This window comes from Sinocyclocheilus anshuiensis, unplaced genomic scaffold, assembly GCF_001515605.1.
Source record: "Sinocyclocheilus anshuiensis isolate Anshui unplaced genomic scaffold, SAMN03320099.WGS_v1.1 scaffold575, whole genome shotgun sequence".
Classification (NCBI taxonomy): domain Eukaryota; kingdom Metazoa; phylum Chordata; class Actinopteri; order Cypriniformes; family Cyprinidae; genus Sinocyclocheilus; species Sinocyclocheilus anshuiensis.
Window position 1 is genome coordinate 384,747 of NW_015552573.1, and position 13,080 is coordinate 397,826.

Consider the following 13,080-nt stretch of genomic DNA (forward strand, 5'->3'; position numbering starts at 1 on the left):
ATAACGAATTTATTCAACAATTCGTCTCCTCCGCATCACCCTAGCGCCATTTTGGAGAGTATCCACTGAATGTAAACGGCATATGCTGTTCTGTGTCAGCTGTGCCACGCGTTTACGTCGCTTACGCTTTGATTTGAAACGTATCCGCGTGGCGCAACTGACACAAAACAGCATACGCAATTTACTTTCAGTGGATACTCTCTAAAATGGTGCAAGGGTGACGCGGAGGAGACAAATTGTTGAAAAAAGTTGTTTTTTTTCCTTTTGCGCACAAAAAGTAGTCTCGTAGCTTTGTAAAATTACGGTTGAACCCCTGATGTCACATGGATTATTTTACCGATCTCCTTGCTACGTTTCTGGACCTTGATACAATCAGCTTTTCCACATGTTTATACTGGCCCCGATAATCAAAGCTTCTACTTAGCGCTTGCTCCATTTCTGCAGATTACTTTTTGTGAATGAATGACTTAATCCACCTGTTGCTTTGGTCTTCATCAACAGCCGCTTGCGCCACCTGCTGGTGAGCGACTGACAGCAGCTGGAGATCATGCATCGGTGCTCAAGTGAATTCTGGAAGGTGAATATGAATTATTGAATCTGTAATTATGAAAATGTGTGTGAAATATTTTGAATTGAAATATTCACAGCTTAAATAAACAACTATGTTAAATTTCAGGACCTAAAAATGCAAGGCCTGGAAATACAAAGCATTAAAATGCAAGCACTGTTAATGCAAAGCATTATTTTTTTCAGTTAGTGCTATTCAACATGCTTTTTTGTTTCAAAGACATATGGCATTATTTTTCTTCCATACAAAAGGAACCAATGAGTTTCTATGGAAACTAACAAGGAGTGGGCGTGGTCCAATGAGTGTCTATGGCAACTAATGAGGGTAGTTATGGAGACAAACAAGGGGCAAAACACACAAGGAACATGTGACATTAAGCAACAATGCTGAAAAAAAATGTATCATTCATATTTATAAAATATTTTTTTACTGTTATCACATTAACAACCATTTAGTAACATTAGTTAGTTGTGTGTTTGTCAATTAAAATAACCCACACATAACAATCATTTTATATATACAGTAGAGGATTCACACAGACACTAGCTATGTTTCCATCCAAAGATGCAAATGTAATTTATGCGCAAAACTGGAATATCGCATAAAACATTTGCGAATAAAGCACCGTTTCCATCCAACGAGTCAGAGAACAAAATCGTCACTTCCTGATAAACTGGCACTAAATAACTCTAAGAAAACTAGGAGAAGCCACTGAATATAATCATTTTCAAATGTAATAAATTACTTGCGCTTCAGAGAGAGCATACGTAACACAATAAATGCGGTCATTGCTTGTGCTGTTTGGGAACGCAGTCATGTAAGACAGTAATTATACAGAAATACTTTGATGACAGACTTTCCTCAGGCATTTCAGAACGACCAAAACAACATAGATGCTGTGAACGACATCGGCCCGCTGGTTTGTCAAGTTATCCCGTCACAGTGCAAAGTCACATGACTTTTTCAATGCGCATGGTGGAATTTATTTGATAAATGTGTTTCCATCGTAGTTTATGCGCATTTTTTCTTATCGGATAAAAAGTTTATCCTACTCAGTTGTGCGCATACGTTTTTTATGCGCATTTTTAGAATTTATGCGCATCTTGGCGTTTCCATTCAGTGTTTCTTTATGCAATAATCCAAAATGTGCATAAAAATAGGTGGATGGAAACATAGCTACTGGTTTCTTTGTAGAGGTGTCAGTTTCATTTCCTGTAGAGCCACCCCAGCAGGCACCGGACGTCTATGTAACATCAGGTTGACGTTGGACATGACGTCAGACAGACGTTGCATTTTGGTTGAAAATGAAAATCGGGTAATTTGATGTTGACTTAACATTGGATTTTGGTTACACAACCTAAAAACAACAAAATATCAACGCCAGCTGACATCGGAATTGGACATCAATTTAACATTGACATTAGACGTTAAATTTACATTGAATTTTGGTCACCCGACGTCGCAACCAAAATTTAACCAAATATCAACGTCTTATGACGTTGTGTGCCTGCTGGGACAGCTCTAAAGAGTTCAGATTCAACCTTAAATGCACCTGATCCAGCTAATCAAGTCCTTCAGGCTTATTTGAAAACTACAGACTTTTCAGTAACGAATTTCACTAACGTTGATATAAGTGTTCATTTCACTAGTGTTTGCAAGAAGCTTTTCAATAATTATGGCCTGTATGGCCCCTCATACTGTATGTTTTTGATGGACTGAAAAGAACCAACTCATTAGAATCCTTCGTTCTGTAATTGGTATTTTGTTGGAAACTCAGAGTATTTTAGTATGAAATTCAGTCAAATTCACATAAGAGAACCATTAAAAGAACCAAACATCATTGGGTTTAGTTGTTTTGTGTTTATGTTTTCTAACCATCATCATCTGCTTGTTAGAGAGAGTAACAAAACCTCACCTCGCGGGTCAAAATTACGGTGACACATTGCTGCCACACACATATTATTTTTTCCACTCAATTATGTCGTAATAACGAGATGTTATGTCATTTTAACGACATCTTTTCTCATTTTAACGACATATTTTCCTCATTAAAACTACATCTTTTATCATAATAACGAGATGTTTTCTCGTTAAAACGACATCTTTTCTCATAAAAAGTAGATGTTATGTCGTTAATACGACAATTATCTTGTTAAAACGACATATTTTCTCGTTAAAACTACATTTTTTTTCTCGTAATAACGACATATTATGTCATAAAAACGATACGTTTTCCCATTATTATACAGTGGGTACGGAAAGTATTCAGACCCCCTTAAATTTTTCACTCTTTGTTATATTGCAGCCATTTGCTAAAATCATTTAAGGTAATTTTTTTTCCTCATTAAGTCTGACATACGTATGTGTGTGTATGTATGTAGCCTATGTGTGTGTGTGTGTGTGTGTGTGTGTGCAGTTTTTTTTTTTCTTTGGTGATTTTTATTTTATTTACCTCAAATTTATGTATTTTATTATGAAAAATAAGCATATTTCTTTACATTATTTCACACACAAAAAAAAATACATCATTGTGATCCTATTTTATTGTTAACATCAAAATACTATAGGTTATTATTCACTGAGTCATTGAGTGTCTCTGATGCCCCCTTGTGGAAAAAATGATGTTAACGTGCATTTTATGGTTACTGCCACTAGAGAATGTAGGGGGAGGCTGCATGAACACAAGCCACCGGCCAAGATCATTATCTGTTCTGTGTAAGATTTTACATGGTTGCTCATAAGAATATAGTCATTATTAAACTTTGTGGTTTTGAAGGATTGTTCTTTTATGCCGGTTTTACTGAGGGTGATTTTACCCCAATGTCATAAGGCAAAGATAATGCAAATGTGAAATGGATTGTCATAACACTTTTATATGCATCCCTATAGGTACAGAAGCCACTCTTAAGAGATTCTCCTTCTAGTCTCCCTGTATAGTAATCAATGCCTGGTTTTGGAGATGACCAGCACAGACATCTTTAGGTCCACAGCTAAGAGACGATTGCCATGTTCCTATGGCGTATAACGATATACGACAGTATGCCCTCCATACCGTGCTGAACACTCCATTCAATTTCCCTCAGGTGAGCTTTTCTATTTTCTTCATTAAAAGGTTGCTATAAAGTTGTTGTACTTTATTGCTGGTCATTGAGTTCTACCAATAAGATCTGAATACTAATCCTGTAACATTTCAATTTCTGTTAGCTTGACATTCCTGCAATCAGGGAGTGGTTGTGAGCAGTTTGAGACGTGTGTACTAGTTTCTGAACATCTCAAGTTTGTTGTTTCAATCTTGAAGTCCCTTCCTTGCCAATGGATATAACTGACCAAACTGAGGCAACACAGCACAGATGAAAAATGCAATAAATCATCAGCATAGTCATAAGGCATCAATCAATCATGCCTTGTCATTGTTTTCATAATCACTTCAGTAAAATTCCCACATGGCAATACTCACATTTCTATTCTTGATAACCTACATTCAAACAATTTAATTGAAATTGTCATATTGGGGGGGGGTCAGCAAATTGAAATGTTTTCTTTCTTTTGAAAGGCAAGGCAGTGGCCAAAAGAATTCAAAGTGGCTTTACACTTTTTCTAAGCTTTCCACCAAGACAGCGCCTGTGCCTGTATACACAGGAGCAGATTGATGCAATCCACTCTCACCTGACTTGAGACAGCACACCCACAGTGACCAGATCAAATTCATCATGGATGTACTTTTTCCAGAGGTAGGTCTCATGTGTTAGCTGTGCTCTGCATGATGTCAGATTCACATTGTTTTAAATGTCAAATAGTTTATCCATAATGTGAGACCATTGCTCTAAAAAGAATGGTTTTTGTGGTAATTATAGAAGAGACACTTTTCATTTTGTTTTCACATGTGAAATGATACTTGGCTACTTGGGGTGTGTGATCAATCTCAATTCTTTCTCTGGTAGTCCATTATCTGTGCCCTGGCTTTTGTGGAAAATCTGTCCATCCTAAAGTCTGAGGATAAATTTCTGCGAGGACCTGTCATTTACATAAAGTACTGTAAGGATACTATAAAGGAAAACATGGTCAAACATGACAATCTGCCATTATTCACAAATAACCATTTCTTTCTACAACTATCCAACTTTTTTTTTATTATCAGTGAGTGGGAGCATTTTGACAGGAGGACTGAACTACAATTAAAAGAGAGTCATCAACGGGAGTCATCCTAGCTCATGTTTTTAATAAATAGTGTTAATAAATAATATTGTTGTACACAAAGTTGTCTCTTTCTTCTCAGATGGCTAAACGGCCCTTGGAATTTTAGAAAAGGGTGAATTGTGTTTGTCTTTATAAAATGCTTTGTAGGACACTGTTCTGTAGCTGTAATGAAATAAATATTTCATTGATGGTCCATATGATTACACTCTATGTCTGGTAGGTTAAATATGGTTAATATCTGAATGTAACTTTATATATAAATTTACAACAACACACTCCGTCTCTTGTATATGAAAACCTACAGTGCATATAATTAGGCTACAGTAGATCATGCATCATTACATTGTCCATTTGATCCAAATATGTGTATTATTAATTTTTTAATTCACTAATTAAATGTAATTTTAATGTTTTTTTTTTTCAAAAACACATTCAGTTGTCACCTGTAGGCTATGTATGTAGACAAACAGTGAATATTTACAGAAATTTTAATTCGTAGTGCAGATCATCTGATATCTTAACGTAATGTTTATATTTAAATTCACACACACACACACACACACATAAACCTCTCAATTAGTCAATGTCTATCGATGGGGCGGTTATTAATGAAGTTTCGAGCGTCGGTTTAATCATTTCGCCATTACGCCACAATAGGGGCGTAAAACTGCCTGCTCCAGGTCTGACTCTGCAGCCTTCCTGTATAGGCTAGAGGGGCCTATCTCAGTCTTCAAGGTGTTTTCTATTCCTCCACTGATTTTAAGGTTTAATCAAGTGTCTTGTCAGCTCGGATACATAAATTGTCATTTTGTTGTGTATTTTGCTTTTGTATCCTGCCAGTGGATTGATTGGTTAAAATTTGAGCTGATAATGGAAAGTTTGTAGGTTCAACCCACAAAAACAGTGATGAACTCAGCTCAGGATGTTTAAACTCAAAGGAGATTTGAGGGTACTTTCCCTGTAATAGGTTTACTGACAATTCAGACCTGAACTATTGCTTTCTTGGCATCTGATCGAAATTGGGAGAATTTGCTAGTACAAATATGTAATTCAGTTTTTGACAAGTAACCAATTTTATTGCTGTGAAAAGGTATTTGTGTATATATTGCAGCATTATATTATGGAGCAGATTTTAAATTCACTCAGAATGATGAAAAACACTCTTTTCCCCGTCTCATTTTTATTTAGCCCACATAGCTGCATGTAATCACATCATAATCTTGCAGTAGCAGCATCTTGCAGTATCTCACAGGAAGAGCTGTCTGAGAAGCTCATTAGCACAAAATCTGAAATGAAGGATGTGTCATCAGCCATCTAAACAAACGGATAATGATCGCTGTTGTTGTGAATGTGACTTACTGTGTCCTGTAATGTTTGAAGTTCCTCTCGTTCTTTATGGCAGGCTGTCAGGTGTCAGCCAGTTATAAAATTGTCTATTAATGGCCAAATACTTTAAAACAGTTGTCTGTAAATACTGTCTACATGTCTACTGTCTTCATTTTTTTTTTGTAATCATTTGTATGGACACGTATATTTGTTTACTTGTGACTCAAACCCATTTTTATTCTATGTAGTCTTTCTGCAAATTGTTTTTATTGCTGATTAGTTGCAAAATGTAAGAAATTATGAGTTTAAAATGGGTATGAGATATCAGTGTGTGTGGTATGGTGCTGATGCACCAAGAAAATAAAATACAAATTCAAGCATACTCTGTAAAAGTATCATGTCACACAGCATTAAAGTTAGTTTCACACATTTATTTTCCAAATGAATGCAGAAAAAAGTTGCAAAGTTGAGCGTACATGACAAATATGCAAAAAACAACTTTTTTTTTTCAGCTAAAGCAAGGGCTTTTCACACTTGAAACAGTTAAAGGGATAGTTCACCCAAAAATGAAAGTACTGTCATCATTTACTCAACCTATATGAGTTTCTTTTGTTCTGCTAAACATAAAAGAAGATATTTGGAACATGGGTAACCAAACACCATACAGGTTTGAACAACTTGAGGGTGACTAAATGATGACAATATTTAAATTTTTGGCGGAACTATCCCTTTAAGCCTGGGCCATTCTAAACCGCAAACGGAATTTACGTGGGGTTAACAATGAGTGTTCACATGGTAAATTCCTAAACTCTGGGTTAATGTTCTTATTTGCATATTTGAGGTGTCAGTGTCATTGATTGGATGAATGCAGCGCAGGACCTATTTACATAGCCTAACGGCTCTAGCATTGGGCGTCAAATATGTTGCTGACTATCCACCTTATTTTTCAACGTGTAAGTAAGCCATTTTCTGTGAATGTGTGAGCCTTCCGGTTCATTAGCCGCTATAGGGAAATAACGAGAAGAAGAACAATGTGCAGTAAACGGTCAAACTGTTTGCACTACAAACAAACCAGTGTGTTCGTTTTTTAATTAAGATAATACATTAAAATAACATGGTAAGACACACCAGTTTGCAATATCTAGCAGCAAAACGAGCTGTTTTGTACATCTAAAAATAGACACCATGACTGGAAGCAAGACACATTAAATTTACAAATGGCCGCGACCGCTCTTATGGGAAAAATAAGGTGGATACATAAAGTTTTTTTGTTTGTTTTTTTCCTGAATGGACTTTTCAGACTATAAAGGTAAGAATGAACCTTTCTTTTCTTCACTCCACTCTATATTTAAGTCATTATTTGACATTTTCCCCTTCAGAAAGCTGAAACTACTGTTTCTACAAGGACTGCCCAAAGCTGTGGCTAAGCGCCTAGTCATAACATTTACTGCATCGTTTCACAATGTAGACGTTTGGCACCTCAGTGAGGTTAACACCGAAAAAGCGGTGCTAGTCCTGCTCCAGAGCAGGGTTTAATTACCCCAGATAAAAACAGCGCTAAACCTGCTTCTAAATTACAAGTGCGAAACGTTCCTTTACCCAGGGTTAAAAACTTGGTTTAGAACGACAGTGACCTGAGGTTAAGGTCAATGTGGAAAAGCCCTTCAGAAACAAAAAAGCCTCATGCAATTTATCAAATATGATTCTTAAACTTTTATAAGGTCATTAACTCCATGCCTATTTCTTGCAAACAGTAATGTTAACACAGATGGTTCTGGCATCATCAGTAGTCGAAAGTTCTTCGACCAGAGTGTCTGTGTACTTGTTCACAAACTTCCTACACAGTGACTTTAGGAAGCCAATCTCATCACAGACCATCCCCAGCTTCTTTTTAATGTCGTCCTGTAGTTAAGTGAGACAAGCAGTTAACGTTAAGCCACTAGTCTCACATTAATTTATTAAAGCATTAAAAAAAGTACCAACCGGAGTTGCTCCATTGGAGATCTGTTTTTTCACCTTCTTCATGGCCCACTTGCAAGCCCAGCACATTCCAGGGATTTGTTCTGTTTGTATCTCACCCTAATAAGATGCATTACAGCATATTGGAGTCATTAGTTTATATATATATCACATATACAGTAGAATCTAGCATTTCAAATGAACATGATGGCTAGCTGTTTGAAAACCATTGTAAAGCTTATCTCCATCTTGCAAATACTCTTGAAGTTTCATTTCAGTACATGGCAGAGATCTGACCTCTAAAGATAGCGATCGATACATCAACCAGTGTGGTTAATCAGCTGACAGTCATATTATTGTGGTTGTTTTGTTTGGCCAATTAAATAGGTAGTTGTAAATTCTACCCTCGTCATGCAAACAGATCATGTAACTTTCTGGTTTTGAAATAACAGTTTGTGAATTTTCATTTTGATGTGTAAAATAATTATTAAGCTAAGTTAGTTAATTTTGTGTAAATGTTATTTGTTATCATGAAAGTTTACGCAGTGAAGGAAAGCTTGGAAATATTAAAAAATGATTGAAAAATAACAGAAATGTATGCAATCTTAAAAAGTCAAAGAAATTTCTATATTAATTATACATTTTGACCACTAGTTAACAATTTACTATACTACTTTACAAGTGTACACAAAAGGGGATCATGATAGAGAACAACTCACAGAGTCTTCTTCAAGTTCATTTCCAGTAGACTCTTCTTTGCGCATTTCCCAGTGAAGAGCACAAACTAAGGAAAAATGCATGATAATGTACTATGCCTACTAAGTGCAGGAATTTAGTTAAACAGTGTATATTTTAGGCATATTCAAGCTGGTTTTAGAGTGACCAGCATTGCACATCATAGACATAAGCCAGTCCAAATCGGTCTATGCAGTCTTTGTGGCACACAAAATATAGGCTAGACTAATATATGGATAAAGATAACCAACAACTGATTTGTGCTAATGTTACCTGAGGATATCAGCAGGGCAATCAGGATGATACTCCGCAGCATCTTGTTTGGCAAAAGAGTCTGAACACAATGAGACTGAAATCTCTCTGCTTGTTTGCTGAAGATCTTTGGTGCCACTTTTTATAAAACATCTCTGTTTTCAACCAGAAACCACAAACATTGTGAAGTGAGACCAGTAGCACCCACAACATGACAAGAAGTACTATCACTAACAATTTTTTTCCATCTTCCTGTATGTGTGATACTTATTTATCATAAACGATAGTACTTTGATTGCACATCTAAATAGGTTACACTAAATTCAGTGTCAACTACACTGCAACTGCTTATTTCAAAGCAGTATCATAATGGTATGGTCGGAAATGGCAGAGGCATAAATTACATGTCATTAAAATTGGAAACTCAGATATCTGTGATAAAGATTTTGCTTGAAATATTGCAGTATTGTGTGATTTGTAAAAGTTTGCCCTAATGCCACCCCCTTGGGACTCATTTATGCCACAGCAAGAAGCAACCTAAAAGAACAAAGCCTTCTCTAGCTGACTATTTGAGATGAATGATAAATCTTTATTACTCACTCTTTTCTATTTGCCATAACTTTCGAGAAGAGAGTGCTTCTTTAATTTGGGTATTGCAGGGTGTGATGGTTTTCACACCCTACCACACGTTGAGCTGTTCGGAAAAGAGTTGAGAACTGCTTCTTCATTTCTAATTCTCAAACTGTCATTTTAATTAAATGATAGATGTGACATTGTGAAATGCAAATTCAGAAATGATCCTTTCGAATCAATGGTGAAAAGAGTAAACCATGTTCTCTGGTACTCAGAGAATGTCTATACATTTCTTCTTATTTGTCAAAAGAGAGACAGTTTGCTCCCCACCCAAAGCTGTGTGAACTAAACTCTTTGAACTAAACTATAGGCTACCAATGAAATCCAGTAACTGGCATTAAAGGGGTCATCGGATGCCCATTTTCCACAAGTTTATATGATTTTTTAGGGTCTTAATGAAAAGTCTATAACATACTTTGGTTAAAATTTCTCAATGGTAGTGTAAAACAATACGCTTTTAACCTGTCAAAAACAGGTCTGTTCACAACAAGCCGTTATGGTGCATTTCCCTTTAAATGCTAATGAGCTACGCTCACCCCGCCCCTCTCTTTTGTGGGGTGAAGAGCCGTTCTCTTTGAGACTGTAAACTTTAGCCACATTCATCGTGAAACTTGCTAACTAGCACACTATTAGTAAAGGCGATTTGCAAAATTAATTTAAAAAACGTATACTCACTTCTCCTGGAGGTGAAGCTGGATCACGAATGATTCGCGCGAACATAAAAAGGGCGCATTCCCTTAAAAAACAAAAGTAATCCACTGTGTCTTCAGCGGCTCAGATGTCGGGAGTAAATGACGACTGCTATGTTCATTATCACATCCAACAACAGAACACCTCAATCACTATGGAGACATTCTTGTCTACACTTGCTCCAGCGTCGAAACAATGGCGGACTGTAACAGCTCACTCAGGGCGGGTCTAAGGTAAAACACCAGTGTCAATCAACAATAGTGGGAGGGGCCTTGGCCTGTGTGACGACACACAGCCAAGAATCTGAAAACGGCTTGATTTTAGAAAGGGGTCATGATTTATCAATATTTAAAAAAAAACACTGGGTGGAATTTTGTCATTATAGGGTGGATGTGTACACACACTGCCAACACACATTTCAGTTCAAACAACTTGTAAAAGTGAATTTTGCATCCGATGACCCCTTTAACTATACATTAAACAACAATGCTAAACAAAGTTTAATTAGGGGCCAAGCTTCCTCTGCTCTTGAGTCTATGGCAGCCCATAGAACCACTTGCGGGAAAGTTGTGAAATTTGGCACACTGATAGAGGACAGTCCCAACATTAACCATAGCAAGTTTAGAGTCTCTAACTCAAACTCTCTAGCGCCACCACTTGTCCAAACTTTCACTCATGTTTATGCTACTAACTTTTGAACCGTAAGGCACAGAAGCAATTTTTTTTCCTCTGAATCCTTGGCTCATGCCGAGTCGAATGAACACCAGAATTCAAAATCGCAAGGTTTAGTTTTTTCGCTATTTTTAATTGTTCAAAAAACTTACTTTTTCGAACTCGTCCTAGATGGTTTGTCTGATTCTCACCAAAATTGGCTCAGATCATCTTTTAGACCATGCTGGCAAAAAGTTATGGAATTCAAGAATGAAGATGAAAAGCATGCAAAAGTGTATCTGAGGCTGTATCTCCGTAACGGTTTGGCGTATTGAGACCAAACTTGGTGTGTGTTATAACAAACATGACCTGAGACTACCTGCAGTGTTTCGGCGCGCGTATTGAGACCAAACTTGGTGTGTGTTATAACAAGCATGACCTGAGACTACCTGCAGTGTTTCGGCGCTATGCCACCTAGTGGTTAGGAGATATGAAATATGCATATTTTTGCTTATAACTTCTGAATGGTTTGGCCAAAAAATCACAAAACTGGTCTCTTTAGATTAGGTGCAGCATGCCGAGTGGAATGATACCCAATTTTCCCATGTCAGCCATTTTTGGCGTCGGCCATTTTGAATTTTGTCGTAAAATGCTATATTTTACGAACGCATTGACGTATAATTACAAAACTTGGTATGCTTCTTCGGCACCATGCCCTGATAGTACTCAAAAAGTTTGGGAGTTAAAATGAAATTTCTAAAAATGCTAACAACTTTTGTTTACACTAGCCTATTGTAATGAAACTGATCCTAGTCCATAGTCCATCTGCCATCAGTGGTTCAACCGTAACGTTATGAAGCAACGAGAATACTTTTTGTACGCGAAGAAAAAAAAAATAACGACTTTATTCAACAATTCGTCTCCTCTGTCTGTCCGCATCACCGTAGCGTCACTTTGGAGAATATGAGCTGAACGCAGGCCGCTTACTCTCTTCTGTGTCAGCCGCGCCACAAGGCCCTACGGTGATGCGGACAGACATAGAGGAGACGAATTGCTGAATAAAGTCATTATTTTTGTTTTCTTCGCGTACAAAAAGTATTCTTGTCGCTTCATAATGTTACGGTTGAACCACTGATGGCAGATGGACTATTCTGATGATGCTTTTCATACTTTTCTGGACCTTGACAGTGTAATTTACTTGGCAGCCTATGGGACAGTCACAAGCCTCCAGGTTTTCATCCAAAATATCTTAAATTGTGTTCCGAAGACGAACGAAGCTTTTACGGGGTTGGAACGACATGGGGGTAAGTGATTAATGACAAAATTTTCATTTTGGGGTGGAGTATCCCTTTAAGCTGTTGTGGTGTTCATTCACATTGTTTCTAGATTATTGTGTAGAGTGATCAGATGCATTTTAAATAATTGCTAAAAGCTTCATTGGCCTAACAATGAACTTTTCACAAAACAAATTTCACTGTTTTTTGATCCTGACACAAAATGACCAGCTAACATTAATTGACTAATCATATCAGCAGCACATGTGAAAGTGTGAATGAGTACTAGTCAGGTAATATCACTATCATACTAATTAGATTGTAAGAGCAGACTGATTGCTATAAAAGGAGGGAAGAAGCGCATCCAAACATTGTGTTCTTGTTAGCAATGGTTACCTCCAAAGAAACACGGGCAGCCATCATCGCTTTGCATCAAAATGGCCTCACATCTTACAAAGAATATTGCACCTGAAAGAACCATTTGCCGGATCATCAAGAACTTCAAGGAGAGAGGTTCGAATGCAGTGAAGAAGACTTCAGGACGTCCCAGAGTGTCCCCCTGCAAGAGCTACTTCTTCCAACGATCCATGAGCAATTTGGCGATGATCTGTGCATTTTTCAGCATGATGAAGCACCATGTCACAAAGCAAGAGAGATAAAGAAGTAGCTCGAAGATCATTACATTGAAATTTTGGATCCGTGGCCAGGCAACTCCCCGCATCTCAATCCCATAGAGAACCTGTGGTCAGTCCTCAAAAGGCGAGTGGACAAGCAGAAGCCCACAAATTGTGATCA

At 37.2% G+C, this 13,080-nt stretch overlaps 1 protein-coding gene across 1 annotated transcript; it reads right to left on the reverse strand.

Moving 5' to 3' along the window:
• Positions 1 to 7,828: 7,828 nt before the first annotated feature.
• LOC107665102 (antimicrobial peptide NK-lysin-like) lies at positions 7,829 to 9,112 on the reverse strand. The gene is made up of 4 exons (XM_016455851.1): positions 9,059 to 9,112; positions 8,770 to 8,834; positions 8,075 to 8,170; positions 7,829 to 7,993 (listed from the first exon to the last, which is right to left on the reverse strand). Exons 1-4 carry the CDS (start codon positions 9,099 to 9,101, stop codon positions 7,829 to 7,831), a joined length of 369 nt encoding a protein of 122 aa, XP_016311337.1. The 5' UTR covers positions 9,102 to 9,112.
• Positions 9,113 to 13,080: the final 3,968 nt, after the last annotated feature.

Coding starts and splice junctions, on each gene's coding strand:
- LOC107665102 (XM_016455851.1), bottom strand. CDS start 9,101: ATGCTGCGGAGTATCATCCTGATTGCCCTGCTGATATCCTCAG. Junction 8,835..9,058: donor TGCCCTGCTGATATCCTCAG/GTAACATTAGCA, acceptor ATTTTTCCTTAG/TTTGTGCTCTTCACTGGGAA. Junction 7,994..8,074: donor TCTCCAATGGAGCAACTCCG/GTTGGTACTTTT, acceptor ACTTAACTACAG/GACGACATTAAAAAGAAGCT.